The sequence below is a fragment of the Macrotis lagotis genome, chromosome 5 (genome assembly GCF_037893015.1).
Source record: "Macrotis lagotis isolate mMagLag1 chromosome 5, bilby.v1.9.chrom.fasta, whole genome shotgun sequence".
NCBI classification, from domain to species: domain Eukaryota; kingdom Metazoa; phylum Chordata; class Mammalia; order Peramelemorphia; family Peramelidae; genus Macrotis; species Macrotis lagotis.
This window is the reverse complement of record NC_133662.1, coordinates 226,565,642-226,581,098: the sequence shown is the minus strand read 5'-3', so window position 1 is coordinate 226,581,098 and position 15,457 is coordinate 226,565,642. Positions and strand designations below refer to the sequence as shown.

Sequence of the window (15,457 nt, the reverse complement as noted above, 5' to 3'; positions counted from 1 at the left end):
AGAAAAAACCATTATATTGAGCAATTACAGGATCATAGAAAATTTTGCAGAGAGTAGTTTCAGTTGAAAGATGACATCAGGGGACAGCTAGGTGGTGCAGAAGATGGAGCACCAGCCTGGAGTCAGGAGGACCTGAATTCAAATCTGACCTCAGACACTTAATAATTACCCAGCTGTGTGGCCTTGGGCAAACCACTTAACCCCATTACCATGCAAAAACTAAAAAAGAAAAAGATGACATCAGAAGGCAAATTCTAGAGAATTTAGAGAGAGGAAATGGAGGCATTGATTTTTAGAAGGTTTTCTCAAGCAGTTTAGTCACAAAGGAGGAAAGATATTAGGTGATAACCATGGAGTTATAAAGCGTTATCTACAGGTGAAGATAAATGGGGCATGTTCATAGACAGTAGAGAAGAATATATAGATAGATAAAGATTGTAGACAAAAATGAGAAAATGGGAAGATTATGTTTTTATATGCATAAAATAATAGGATTTCAAAGGAAACCAATTATTTTGAAAATATAATTAATACATATTTTTAAAACCAGTTTCATGCATCCCAGTTTAAGAACTGATTTGCACATGAGAATTACTGGTTAAAATATACCCTTCAAATAGTTTCCTTAATGCAATTTTGACTTCCTTGTTTCTCAGACTGTAGATGATAGGATTTAACAGGGGGGTAAAAATACAGAAGAGGACAGAGGCCAGGATATTCACATTTAGGGAGAAGCCAGTGCTGGGCCGATCATAGTTGAAGTTTATGGTTCCATAATAGATGACCACCACTGTGATATGAGAAGCACAGGTGGAGAAGGCTTTTTGCCGCCCTTGAGCAGACTGAATTTTCAAGATGGCAGAGATAATGAGCATATAGGACACAGCAGTGAAGAGGCAGGGGCTTAGACCAATGGTGGCACTGGCCACATAGAGTGTGACCTCATTGAGTGAAGTGTCTGAGCAAGAGAGCTCTAGAAACAGAGGGACATCACAGAAAAAATTGCTTATCTGGTTTGGACCACACAAAGTGAGAGTTGCTGCTAGCACTGTATGTACCAGAGAATCCACTATCCCACACAACCAGGATCCAGCTACTAAATAGTTACAGACCCTTTTACTCATAAGAATTGAGTAGCGTAATGGATAACAAATGGCTATAAATCTGTCATAAGCCATTGCAGCCAACAGGACACACTCACAACCTGCAAAACTTACAAGGAAAAAGACCTGGGACAGGCAGCCTTCATAGCTAATAGTCTTCTTCTCTCTGAAAAAGTTCACCAACATGATGGGGAGAGTGGTAGAGGTATAACAGATGTCCAGGAAGGACAAGTTGCTGAGGAAATAATACATAGGAGTATGAAGAGCAGGGTTGATTCTGATTGCTGTTAGTATGAGAAAGTTGCCCAGAAGAGTTACCAGGTATACAATTAAAAATATTGTGAATAACACTCCCTGTAGTACTGGTTGGTTGGAAAACCCCAGGAAAACAAATTCAGTGACAACTGTTTGGTTTCCCATTTCTTCAATGTCCTTCACAGCTGAAATGAAAATAAAAGATATCATTGTTTGGGGAAAGGAGAGAATTAACCTCCTCTTCCTCACCCCACCAATTTCACTTAAACCATAGACTACAGGAATCAATTGGGAAGTAATCAACCCAGAAGAGTAAGAACACAAGAAGGACCAAGATGGACAAACACATGCTCACATGAATAAAAAGGACAGACATCCAAGGAGGAATCTTAGCTTGACTGGAATTCTCAACTTATGAGTTGGGTTCTCTCTCTCTCATTAGATTGCTTCACTGATATTCATTGACCCCTCTGCACTGAGCTCAGTGATGGTCTGACTGCTATTTTTTACAAAGGTTCTGTAGGTATGATATCCTTTCAATCAGCTAATAAACAGTTATTAAATGCCAGCACTGTGGATACAAAGACAAAAATAGAAAGCTAGTTCTATCATACTACTTCCTTAGCTTCTTGGGGTGATCCTAATGTTGCAGAGCTAAGTCATTTTGAGGTAAAGTCTATCTGACTCCACGCCAACACCATGCAAACTAGGTTCCTTAGCTCTCTTAGGTAGGTCACAATGTTTTCAGGCCCCCACCCCCACCCCCATGGCTCCCAATGTGACATGAATATTTGGTTTCCATTATGGAGGCATGTGGAATAAAAGCCAAACACATAAATTTGCCATTACACTAACACATCCCCCATAAATCTCTTCTCAAAGCTAAATTCATTTTCATAGGGAAAATTCTGGCAAATACTTACTCTAAGGGATGAAGAAGGGGCAAGCACAAGACTAACAAATGATGACTTAGGGTGGAAGAGTCAGCGGAGGAGAAAATAGAAGAGGGAAGCAAAGAGAGAAATGAAGGCAAAGAAGGAAGTGAATCTTAATTTGCTTTCTTGGCAACTTTTGTCTAGAATTGACTCTGTATGTATGTATAAGGCCAAATTTCAATGGGACTGGGTTTTTAACTTACATGCCAGATGATGTTAATCCCTTCAAAATAGTCACTTTGAGAATCTTTAGGTTTATACATTATATTTTCTTTCTATTTTGTGAAGTCTAGGTGGTAGAATTGAAAAATGCTGGAAGACTTGAGTTCAAAAAACATTCTAGCTGTGTGACCCTGGGTAAGTCCCTTAACCTCTAATTGAGTCTGTTCAGTTGCAAAATGGGAGAATAATAGCATTTACATGGTGGGGTTGCTGTGAGAATTCAAATGCTCACAATGAGATAAAATATGTAAAATCCTTAGCCCAATGGCTGACACAAAGCAGACACTTAATCCAAAGTGGTTTCCTTCCTTGTACCAAAGCTGCTATTATAATTCAAAAGTTTCAGGGGACTTCACTTTGGGAATTGCTTCCTTAGACTTGAGGATTGTTTTGAAACATCCTTGATGGTGACAAATATTCATTCTTTGAGGTGGATTTAGTTTGGGGAAATAACCAAAAATCATTCATAACCTGGAGATGATTCCATTCAGTTATAAAAGAATGAGATTGCTTTTCTTTTGTGACTTATTAAGAGAAATGATACTATGCTTCCTTTTGAACCACAGGACTGTCCCTCAGACCTCCCTGCTTGGGAATGCAGCATATTCCTGTGTTCTTGAACCAGCCCAGATGGCTTTGATCTTCCTTCAGTGAAGTGAATAATGGAATGTCATCAGTTTTATACTTGTGTTTCTTTGAAAGATATGATTAGGTGATACCTATAAGATAACTGTAGGATACCTATCTCATGGCAAATCAAATGCAAATGCTCAGGTGATGTAGCCCTACTGATTGCATCATCTTATCCACTTCATTGAAGATGAATTCAAACCATAGACAGATCCATCAGAATTGTTAGAGAGGGCTGACCTTTATCCATTGTTCATAGTGGAGCATCCACTGCTGGAAACAAATTTGTCTTCATCCCACCTGGATCTGAAATGAGAGACAAAGATCAAGAACAGATAATTGGGAAGGCAGATGAGCTCACTGATGAGGCTGAACAGAAACTGGACTAAGATTATTAAGATAGTTCTCAAGCTTTTTAAAACAGCAATCACATTGGGTCCAACTCATGGTTCATTCAGGCCAAATTCCATTGACAAGACACTCCCTAGGGAGGTACCTTGGGAGATACAAGAGTATCTTGTTCATCTGATTTCAATTTAGGAGTTGGTAAGCCTCAACTAGGAAAGAGACAAATTCATTGACTTCTCCCAGAAAGGGAAAAAACAATTCTGCTTACACCCCATATAGAGAATGATTCAGAACATTTCTATTCAGAAAGGCTCCTAAGAGCCTACATTTAGAATCTGATGGGATAGGGAGACCTGCTATTCTAATTCCTTCATTTTATGGAGGAGGAAATTGGTACCCAGAGAAATTAAGTAATTTGTCCAAGGATATACAGCAAGCAGCAGATCTGAACCAGATCTTATGACCCCAAGGTCAGTCCCTTTTTTCAGTATTTAATGCTGCTTCTCCACAACCTGACTTCAGAATTCTCACACTCTCCTAGTTCTCTTCCCTTTTACTGACCTCAAAGGAAGGAATCCCTCAAAGGTCTGTCTTTAACCTACTTTTCATTACTTCTCTCTCTCTCTCTCTCTCTCTCTCAAATTTCATTCTTTTCTTTACCTTCACATATATCTATGCAATGACTCTGAAACCTAAATATCTGGAGTATGGAATCTTCAGTGATAAATCTCTTCAAGAAGAGAAAGAGGAAAAAGGAGATGAGGAATGCAAATGTACTGTAGGTATAAACAATCTCAAAAAAGGGATGCAAAAACCATTGAAAAATCTGAATACATGATTGTCTATAACTAAAACATAAATTGCATTTAAGTAAAACAAACTGATCTTGATGTCAAGATGTAATGAGAACATTTAAAGATATAGGCTACCCTGAAAATCATGACAAGTCAAAAATCCTAACTAGCACCATGCAACAAATGATACCACCAGAACTTTTGAGCAGAGAAAACAAAGCATCAGTTGAAGGAAGCAGTGGATCATCTCCAGAAAACACAACAGCAGCAAGAATCTGAGGCTTCAAACCCCAAGACACATGATGGATAAAATTCATAATTCCACTGATAAATAATGAATTCCTCAAGGCTCCAAGAGAAATATTTGGGAAAGAAATTTGGATAGTCTTTGGTATGGAACCTTATTCTGCTTCTCCTTCTATATGCTCTGTTACTGATTTTGTCTTTACTCTTCTTAGGGATATGCTCAGTCCCATATTCCCCTCTGAAGGACTGCTTTTGCTCAGTGTTTCCCTCCATTCTTTAGAGCTGGGAGCAGTAGAGTTTGTAGTTACCCCAACTCTGTGATTATGGATTGTGTATTGGACAGTAACACAATCACCTTATGTAGGGGAAGGAGAATGAGAAAGAACCAGACTCAAGATCAGAGGGCAGAGAGGGCATGTGAGGGGCACAGTGAAGATTCCACTTCTCCTGTATCCTTGAACCCAAAAACACAGAAGGAAAAAAGGTTTAGAGAGTAAAAGAATTAGAGAAATAAGAGAAGGTAAATGAAAGGGTGAAGAGAGGCAGTTATCATTACAAAAGATCTGTTCAAGAAACCAGTTGTGTTGGGGTATAATATTCTATAACCGCCAGCTTTGAGAGATGGGTCTTCAGCAGTTACAATCAAGCTCATAAAATCGAGACTAGAACATGACCTTAATCACAGAGGCATACTTCAGTTCTTTATAGAGACTTCCTAAACAACCAGAGTTTCCACAATTGGATTATACGAGGTTATTTACTCTCCTGATGGAAGTGGGAGTTAGAGGGCAAGAAATGTGGGAAGAACTGGAGCCCACATGGGTCCTTGAATTAAAGCCAGAAAACCTGGAATCAAGTTGTGGTTGTCCTTGAGCAGGTCAGTGATACAACCTATGTGACCATAACGCAACTGTGAAAATCATCCACCTTCTCTGAGATTGTTTCCTCATGTACAATCCTGGGACAGTAATGTTGGCAGCATGAATCTCACATGGCTGCTGTGGGGATTGAGATATATATATTGGTACTATATAAATGTTAGTTATTGTCACTAATTACAGAAAATGAATGAAGATTATCAATTGTCCCTATTTTGACATGAATCTGAATGGATATTCTGTAGAGTAGTATATAATTCTACATCAGACAATTCAGATAGACCAGGATCTGTGTACTGTCCTCAAGCTTTCCTTAACAGTAAAGTCCCATCTTTTAAACACTATCAATAAACATCACTTCTAGATCAATGGAGAAGGGCATAGTAAGTTGGCTACAGCATAGCACCAACAAGAAACTCTGGTAGAGAAAAGGTTTAAACAGCATTATCAAAGAATTATTTGTCAGAAAGTAAAAGACAAGTCATAAGAAATGTGTGAGGGATGAGAGGTGGATAGTTAGAGTACCCCAAGGGTACCTCCACTCAGATGTCAGCAGAAGAGCAGGATCACTTCTATCATATTGGATAGACTCATACTTTCATGATGACATAGACAAAAGCAGCACAGGATGAACAGGCAAGGATGGATTGCAATCTGTAACCATGGAAGGCATTCCTTATCTATGGGATCATATAAAACTTTAGAGTATCAGATTCTGCCCATTCTTTTTATTGGCATCTCCACTGTTGAAGTCTCTCTCTTATGTTTCTCAGTGCTTCTTTTAGCATCTTCCTCCTTGATGCTGTCAACTTCAGGGAACTAATGATAACTCCTCTAATAAACTGATCCTCTTTGCAGTTTTAGAAATGGGAGTGTATCCAAGATCTCAACAATTTAGAACTTTGCCACATGTAATATCTGCAATCTTGAAATTATATTATGATTGCCCTTTCCTAACTTTCTATTTCTCCTCTGACACTCACAGTGAATCTATTCTTTGCCCTTATCAAAGTCTATTGTCTACAGAAATATATCTATTCTCCCAAGTCAATCCATCTAAAAATGATGGGTTTTTAAAGAACTATATACAACCTTGACTATGTGGTCTGCCTTTTAAAGGTTTCACCTGTTTACTTTGCTTCACTCCCTTACATTCTTCACTTTAACAACTACCTATTCATCCCTGTGTAACCCCCCCCATCTGATTTCACTGCTTCCCATTTAAAGCTGATGATTTCAGCCTTTGAAAACTTGAGTTACAATTCCTGATTCTTGAAAGTACTCACCTCATTCACTTCATATGTTCTTTCCCAAATCCTCAGCTCCAATTTTTTACCTTCCTATGACCCCATTCTCCCAAATGGTGATTTTGCCACTTGCTGGGTATAAAATAGTGGACCTTCTTTCTGTGTACAAGATAGCCACTGAGGGCCCTTCTCGTTCAATTCTACAATTCTGCCTCCTTCCCAAAGAAGACTATCAACTCACTCTTCAGTCAATTATATTCTCCCTTTTGTTAATACTTCTCAAGAATTTCCCTCATTTTCTGCTCCTTTACTCTTCAGTCTAAAAAAAATGTCTAATCTTCTCCCCTTGCCTTTGAACCTATTATCTAACTCCTCTGTCCAGATTTTACTACAGTAACAATTTTCTCTTTCATGCACCTTTCTTTCTTTTCCCCTACACTGAGTGTAGGTCTTCTCAATTCAAAATTGGGAATCAAATTCAAATTTACAAAACAAAGCAAAGTTTCCTTAATCTTATCAAGCTTCTATCTTGCAAATTTTCTCTCCTCATTCATAAGTTTCTTGTAAAAGTCTCCACCCAAAGCCTCTCTCACAAAGCTATCCTCTCCTCAATCCTTTGTATCCTCAATCCCCTCTCCATCTCTCTATTGACCTCCAGTTTTCAGATGATCTACTTTTTTTTTTTTTCAGGTTTCGTCCTCTTTGAATTCTCCACTATTTTTATTTCATTTCTTTCTATTGGATATAATTCTTTTGCTGTATCGGCAAGGCATCCAAGTTTCCCAGTGGATAGAGTGCCAGGCCTGGAATCAGGAACATCTGAGTTCAAATTCATAGTCTGGCACTTGCTACCTATGTGATCCTGAGCAATTTAGTTATACTTTGTTTACCTTAGTTTCTGCATCTTAAAATGGTAAAAATAATAGCACGTACCTTGCAAGGTGGATCTGAGGATGAAATGAGATAATAATTATTATGTGCTGTGAATCTCTCTTGTAAAAACTGTAATAAATATGTATCCCTTAAGCAGTGAAAGCTATGATGTGGGTTTCCTATCAAAAGTCAGCAGTATAGGTCATGAATAATGTGTGTTTCCTGGTAAAAATTTCTATCAGTGAAAGCTCTCATAATAATAATGATAATGATAATAATAATAATTGTATTGATAATGCTAATAATAATAATTTGGAGACTCTATTGATGAAAGTTATGAATAATGGAATGCATTGACCAAATGACACTATCATTCTGCCCTACCCTCTAGAATGACTGACTTATTTAATCCTAATATAAACCTTACTGAGAATAAATATGATTGCCTCCATTACTATTTGGTTCCACTTTTGGTGAGAACATCCCAGGGATTCCCTAAGATAAAGAATTAAATTATTTAAGGAAACTGAAAAAAACAATTGAGATGTTTCATGTTAAATAAACAAATAGGACTTACCTTTTGCTTTGGAATTTTTTTCTTTAATAAAAAAATGGTGAAAAAAACTATTTTTAAATCAAGGAGGGATTGTGATTTCTTGAATGGGTAGAAAATTAATTTCATGAGCAAAACACCAAAAAGCTCCTGCTTTAGTCTGGGAACAGAGGTGGAATGAGCTTCTGCTGATCAGCTGCTGCCTGTGATGAGTTGACTTGGGCTTTCCAGGGACTACTCTGTTGACTGCTCTAATTTCTTGCCTCACTTCTAGGATTACTCTTGTATGAGATGAGAGATATCAGCTTGAAAAGTTTGAAGTTATAAACCTATTTTTTCCTATGATTTGTTCCTATTTATCTCGTCAGTCCCTCAAGGCCAGAACAGGATTTTCCCTGAGGTTGTTTTATTGAATATTGGCCTAGTTCCTCTTTAGTACTTCCAACAATGAGGCTTTATTTTTCCCCAAGGGTAATAGATTCCTGGAATGTTTTAGGGCAAAGACACCCTGAAAATTCTCTCTTTGAAGTCTTTTTGGACATATTCCCTTGGCAACATTTTTGATCTCTCTTACAAGGTAATTCAATAAAGATTTTCAAAATGTCTACTATCAGTAAGAAACTACACTAATCATTGACAAAGTTGTCTACCCTCATGGAGTGTACAACCCCACTTACAATTACACAAATACTTCCAGGATTTCTCCACTTCCATGACTGCTACCCCAGGATAACATGAGTGTGGGTCAACATTCACTTCACAATAGAGCTCATGATCCTTTACTGATGTGATTGTTTCATGAGGAAATAGGAGTTTAAAACAAGGAAAATATAATTTAACAACTCAGCAAAATGAGTGACCAAAGAGTCTGTCCACATAGAACAGGGGACACTCTCCCACAGTTCCCCAGATTTCCAATGGGAAAGAAGGCAAATACAGGAGTGTGAATGGTGGGCCATATAGGTGAGGCACATTCATGTTCAGATAAGACACAAGGGAAACATTAATCAAACAGATGTGACAAGGACAAATGGGGCAGACAATGCTGTATGTTCCTGGGCATGGCTCCTGATGTCCTCTGATCAGGTCTGTAGGAGGGCTGCTTCGGGTTAAGTTGTACTCTGTTAACTCTTAAATCTTCTTGGGGAGATTAAGCTATCTCTATCTTGCGTGGAGAAAGTTGAATACTTGGAGCCCCATGGGCCATTTCAGCCACAGTCAACCAAGGAAAAAGCAGACATACTCAGGCTTAGAGCTGAATGGGATAAAGTCTGAGATTTCTTCAGTAGACTATTATAGGTTAGAAATAGTTGAACTATGTGTTATGTCTCTTCTGGCCCTCCTTCCCTGACAAGCACCTTAATGTTACTTGACTGAAATATAAAGCATAAACTGACCCTGTCTTATCTGGAATGAAGTCCAGATGTTTCTACATTCCTTATCCTGGAGGGGGAGAAGTAGTCTCTGATTGAATTATATGCTTTTTCTATAGATTAATTTATATGTTTAGATTGTGAAGATCACATGGTAGGGGGATGTCATTAGGATAAATAGATTCTGGAATGCTTGCTCTGGTACCTCACTATCTCTCCTTGTTTTAAGGGAGAGTGTGGTCTGATTCTTGAGAACTGAAGACAACTTTTCTCATCATACCTTGAGAAATCTCCAAATTTTAATAAAGTAGGTAAATTCATCTCACACCAACAAGAGTTTTGGTCTTTTAACAATTTCATTGTTTCTGCCTCAAGCAGCCTTTCTTTTGCATAATTTCTGACTTAGAAGGAGAAAGTCTTTGCTTCAACCCCTTTCCACTTTCATGATCACAGTTCTGCTCTATGAATATCACAGGAGGGCAAGGCTCTACAGATCCTAGCTGGACATTTTCTCTAATGTATTTCCTCTCCATGAGCTCACATACTCTCTGAGTAACCAATCACAGTTCATACAATCTATTCTTTTATTGTCCTTTATAATAGAAGACTTAGACATCCAATGAATTATGGCATGACTTGCATATTATGAGGATTATAGTGAAGGGAATGTTGTGCAAAGAAATTTCTCAACCATCATCATCCTTTGTCCTGATCTAGTAGAAAACAGGACTTCTGGTGATAAACTGGATGCTATAGGAGTTCATTGTCTTTAGACTGTGTTTCCCTTCTATATCAGGGAGCAATCTTGACATTTTAGCAAGGCTGGGCATAACGCTAGAGTGGTGATTTTGGGTGAGAACTTTGTGAGAATACCATATGACTGTCTCCCAATAGTCTAATCATCAACACAATATATTTACAATTTTTCAACAATGAATTGCAAACCTCTCTTGATGGTCTAATCATTATTAAGGTGGTTGTATTCAGCTCTATAATCCAGAACTCAAAAGCTATTGGGTTTCCCAGAAACTGCCTGATGGATCATGGGGATAACAATGCCAGATTGCTGGTCAGCATCATTTCTGGTTGAAACTTCAATGCTATGTGATTGTCTTCCACAATCTACTTTCACTCTATTAATGAAAATATTCTTGCCAAATGCCTCCACTCTGGTCCATCTTGTGCAGGTCCAAGAATTTTCCCTCTAATGACACCACAGGAATGCCCCCAGCTGTCCCTCTTAATCATGGTCCCAGTTATGAAGACCATCAAAGTAACTGGGGTTTTATTCCATTATTACTTAGCTGGGCTATCTTGATGAATTGGATCTGCTTAAAACATTCTCATTTTTTCAAACTAAAAGCTATGGACCCAGTGACTTGCTCTCTACAAAGAGATGAATGTATGTATAGAACAACTGTGAAGCATATATCAGAGATTTCTAAAACAAAGTGCTCTTAACATGTAAGGAGAAAGCATTATCAGTTACTAGGCAGATGAAGGAAGATGTCATGGAGGAGGTGATTTTAGGCTTGAGTTTAGAGGTGAAGTAAGTTTTGAAAAAGGCTAAGAGAAGGAGCAAAAGACAAACCAGCCCTAGGGGCCATGGAACCAAATTTTGAATGGTAAGGAATAGCCAGGACATTCAGAATAGACCTATCAATAGAAATGAAAATAATAACGAGCATTTATATAGCACTTTTAAAGTTTGCAAAAAGTTTTACAAATATTATCTCCTTTTATCTTCACAATAGGCCTGTGAGGTAGGTGTTTACACTATCTCCATTTTACAGATGATGGCACTGAGGAAAATAAATGTCAAATGACTTCCTTTGGACTTATGCTTTATAAAAGTAGGGGTGCAAACTCCTCTATGGAGGAGAAAGCTAGGAAGTATCTGAATCTTAATTTGAACCCAGTTTTTTCTAATTCTAGATCCAGTGCTTTGACTCTGGAGCCACCTACCTAATTTCAGAATAATAAATGGGAGGGAAAGAATTCAATAGAGGAAAACTTCATTCCCTTTTGTCAAAGAAATTTCCTGAAAAGTGAGGAACAGTTAGGATGCACCAGGAATTATGTATTAGGAGCAAGTCTATATCATCCATTGAGAGTGCCAGGTGATTACATTTTCTTTGATTAGGAGAATAGAAGCTTTTTTTAAAAGGCTTTTGCAAGGCAACAGGGTTAAGTGGCTTGCCCATGGCCACACAGCTAGGTAATTATTAAATGTTTGAGGCCATATTTGACCTCAAGTCCTCCTGACTCCAGGATCAGTGCTCTGTCCACTGCACCACCTAGCTACCCCAGAATTTTCTTTTATTAGAAAAAGTTACAGATATACACAATGAAAACTGCAGATTAGAAGTAGTTAAGCATCAGTAAAGATGGCTAGATAAGACTGTGTTGATGGAGCAGTTCTTGTAGATTTTCAGAGACTTCCTAAAAATTAATGTGATGTTTTCCGGGTGTCGCCTTTAATTTCATTTGGGGAATCAAGAGCAGGACAGTTTTTAACTCTGTTGTTTTCTGTTTCAGGGTTCCCCCCCCCCCATCCTTCTGCTTTTTTCTCCAGCTATACTTTGAACAAATATTTTCATTTGGATGCATTTTAGTGAGTTTTGGTATAAGACGAGACAGAGTCCGCATAATACACAAACCTACAAAGGAAAGCAGTTACTAAATTCTGACCAAAATTTTCCAGGCTACTGGGATCTGGGAACCAGGAGGTAGGCTCAATGAAGTAATGCAATCAATAGGCTGGAATTTGGACTTCTCAAATTTCTGTTGGATTTTCTGTGTAGAATGATCATATTCTTCAGTTTCTTCACCATATGAAGCAGATCCCCAACAAAAATAAGGAAAGTATTAAGGAGAAGGGGATGATTAATAGTAGCAAAGTTTACAGTTTAGGACTGAGAAAAGGGCATTAGATTGAGCAATTTAGGGGATCATGGATAACTTTGGAGAGACTAGTTTCAGTAGAATGATGATGTCAGAAGGCAAATTCTAGAGAATTTAGAGAGAAAGGAAATAGAGGCATTGACTTTACATGGCTTTCTCAAGCAGTTTAGTCATAAAGGTGGAGAGATATTTGGTGATAACCATGGAGGTATAGAAGGATTTTTGCAGGAGAAGTAGGGTATCTTTATAGACAGCAGGAAAGCAAATAGAAGATAGATAAAGACTGTAGATAAATGTGAGAGAATGGGAGAATTAAGCTTTTAAATACATGAAATATTAGGATTTCAAAAGAAAAGAATTATATTGTTAATACATATTTTTTTAGACCCTAGATTAAGAACTGATTTGACCACGAGAATTACTGGGTAAAATATACCCTTCAAATATTTTCCTTAAGGCAACTTTGACATCCTTGTTTCTCAGGCTGTAGATGATAGGATTTAACATGGGTGTCACAATACAGAAGAGGACAGAGGCCAAGATGTCTATCTCTAAAGAGGAGGCTGAGCTGGGCCGGTCATAGTTGAAGTCTATGGTTCCATAATAGATGACCACCACTGTGATATGAGAAGCACAGGTGGAGAAGGCTTTTTGCCTCCCTTGAGCAGACTGAATTTTCAAGATGGCCGAGATAATGAGTATATAGGACACAGCAGTGAAGAGGCAGGGGCTTAGACCCATGAATGCACTGGCCACAAGGAGAGCAAGCTCATTGAGTGAAGTGTCTGAGCAAGAGAGCTTTAGAAGTAGAGGGATGTCACAGAAAAAATTGCTTATTTGGTTTGGACCACACAAAGTGAGAGTTGTCGTCAGCCCCGTGTGAACCACAGAATCCACCAACCCACACAACCAGGATCCAGCTGCTAAGTAGGCACAGACCCTTTTACTCATAAGAACTGGGTAGCGTAATGGATAACATATGGCTATAAATCTGTCATAAGCCATTGCAGCCAACAGGACACACTCACAACCTGCAAAAGTAACAAGGAAGAAGAGTTGGGACAGGCAGCCTTCATAGCTAATTGTTTTCTTCTCTCTGAAAAAATTCATCAGCATGATGGGGATAGTGGTGGAGGTGTAGCAGATGTCCAGGAAGGACAAGTTGCTGAGGAAGTAATACATAGGAGTATGAAGAACAGGGTTGATTCTGATTGCTGTTAATATAAGCAGGTTACCCACAAGAGTTACCAGGTATACAATTAAAAATATTATGAAGAACAATCCCTGTAGTACTGGTTGGTTGGAAAACCCCAGGAAGACAAATTCAGTGACAACCGTTTGGTTTCCCATTTCTTCAATGTCCTCCATAGCTGAAATGAAAAATAAAAGATATCATTGTTTGGGGAAGGAGAGAATTAGCCCCCCTTCTCTTTCTCACTCCACCAATTTTATTAACCATAGTCTACAGAAATCAATTGGGAAGTAAGTACTCAACCCAGAAGAATGAGGACACAGGAAGGACTAAGGTGGACAAATATATGCTCATATGAATAGAAAGGACAGACATTCAAGGAGGAATCTTAGCTTGACTGAAATTCTCAACTCATGAGTTGGGAGTTCTCTCTTACTACATTGCTTCAATGACCCCTCTGCACTGAACTCAGTGATGGTCTGACTACTATTTTATATGAAATTCTGTGAGTATGACAGACTTTCAACCACTTAATAAAGATTTGTTAAGTACCAACACTGATGATACAAATGCAAAGGAAAGCTAGTTCTATCATACTACATTCTTAGCTCCTTTTGGAGCTTAGCTCTTTTACCCTTTTGGGGTAAAGTCTATCTGACTCTAAACCAACACTACACCCAGTAGGTTACCTAGTTCTCTTAGGCAAGTCACAATGTCTCAGGCCCCCCAATGTGACATGAATATTTGACTACATTATGGAAGTATGTGGAATAAGAATCAACACATATATTTGCCAATACGCTATCACATCCCCAATAAATCTCTTCTCAAAGCTAAAGAACTCCAGTCTCTTCAAAAGTCATTTTCAGAGGGAAAATTCTGGCAAATCTAAGGGATGAAGAAGGGGCAAGCAGAAGACTAACAAATGGTGATCTAGGGTAAAGCAGTCAGTAAAAGAGAAAATAGAAGAGGGAAGCTAAAAGAGAAATGAAGGAAGTGAATCTCAATTTGCTTTCTTGCCAACTGTTGCCTAGAATTGACTCTGTCTGTACTTATGTCAAAAACTCAGTGGGGCTGGGTTTGTTTGTTTGTTTTTTGCAAGGCAATGGGGTTAAGTGACTTGCCCAAGGTCACACAGCTAGATGATTATTAAGTGTCTGAGGTCTATTTGTTCTCAGGTCCTCCTGACTCCAGGGCCAGTGCTCTATCCACTATGTCACCTAGCTGAAAGATCCATTAACAAATGTTCCAGATGAAGTTTATCCCTTCAAAATAGTCACCTTGAGAATCTTTAGGTTTATTTTCTTTATAGTCTGAGGCATCTAGAAGTTAGAATGGATAAAATGTTGGGCCTGACATCTGGAAGACCTGAATTCAACCTGGGATTCAAAAACTTTCTGTGTAACTCTGGGTAAGTCCCTTAATCTCTAACTCAGTTTGTTCAGCTGCAAAATAAGAGAGTTATAGCATTTCCCCAGTAGGCTTGTTGTGAGCATCCAAATTCTCACAATGAGATGAAATTTGTAAAGCCCTTAGCAGACACTTAATCCAAAGTGGTTTCCTTTCTTTTACCAAAGCTGCTATCATAATTCAAAAGTTTTAGAGGACTTCACTTCGGGAATTGCTTCCTTAGATTTGAGGATTGTCTTGAAACATCCTTGATGGTGACAAATATTCATTCTTTGGGGGTGGATTTAGTTTGGGGAAATAACCAAAAATCATTCATAACCTGGAGATGATTCCATTCAGTTATAAAGGAATGAGATTGATTTTCTTTTGTGACTTATTAAGAGAAATGATACTATGCTTCCTTTTGAACCACAGGACTGTCCCTCAGACCTCCCTGTTTGGGGGATGCAGCATATTCCTGTGTTCTTGAACCAGCCCAGATGGCTTTGATGTTC

At 38.4% G+C, this 15,457-nt stretch overlaps 2 protein-coding genes across 2 annotated transcripts; both read right to left on the bottom strand.

The window, feature by feature from the left end:
* Nucleotides 1–566: 566 nt before the first annotated feature.
* Nucleotides 567–1,568, bottom strand: LOC141489492 (olfactory receptor 5V1-like). The gene has a single exon (XM_074190083.1). The coding sequence runs from the start codon at nucleotides 1,566–1,568 to the stop codon at nucleotides 567–569; it is 1,002 nt and encodes a 333-aa protein (XP_074046184.1).
* Nucleotides 1,569–12,754: 11,186 nt separating this feature from the next.
* On the bottom strand, nucleotides 12,755–13,729 carry LOC141490088 (olfactory receptor 5V1-like). The gene has a single exon (XM_074190351.1). The coding sequence runs from the start codon at nucleotides 13,727–13,729 to the stop codon at nucleotides 12,755–12,757; it is 975 nt and encodes a 324-aa protein (XP_074046452.1).
* Between the last annotated feature and the right edge of the window lie 1,728 nt (nucleotides 13,730–15,457).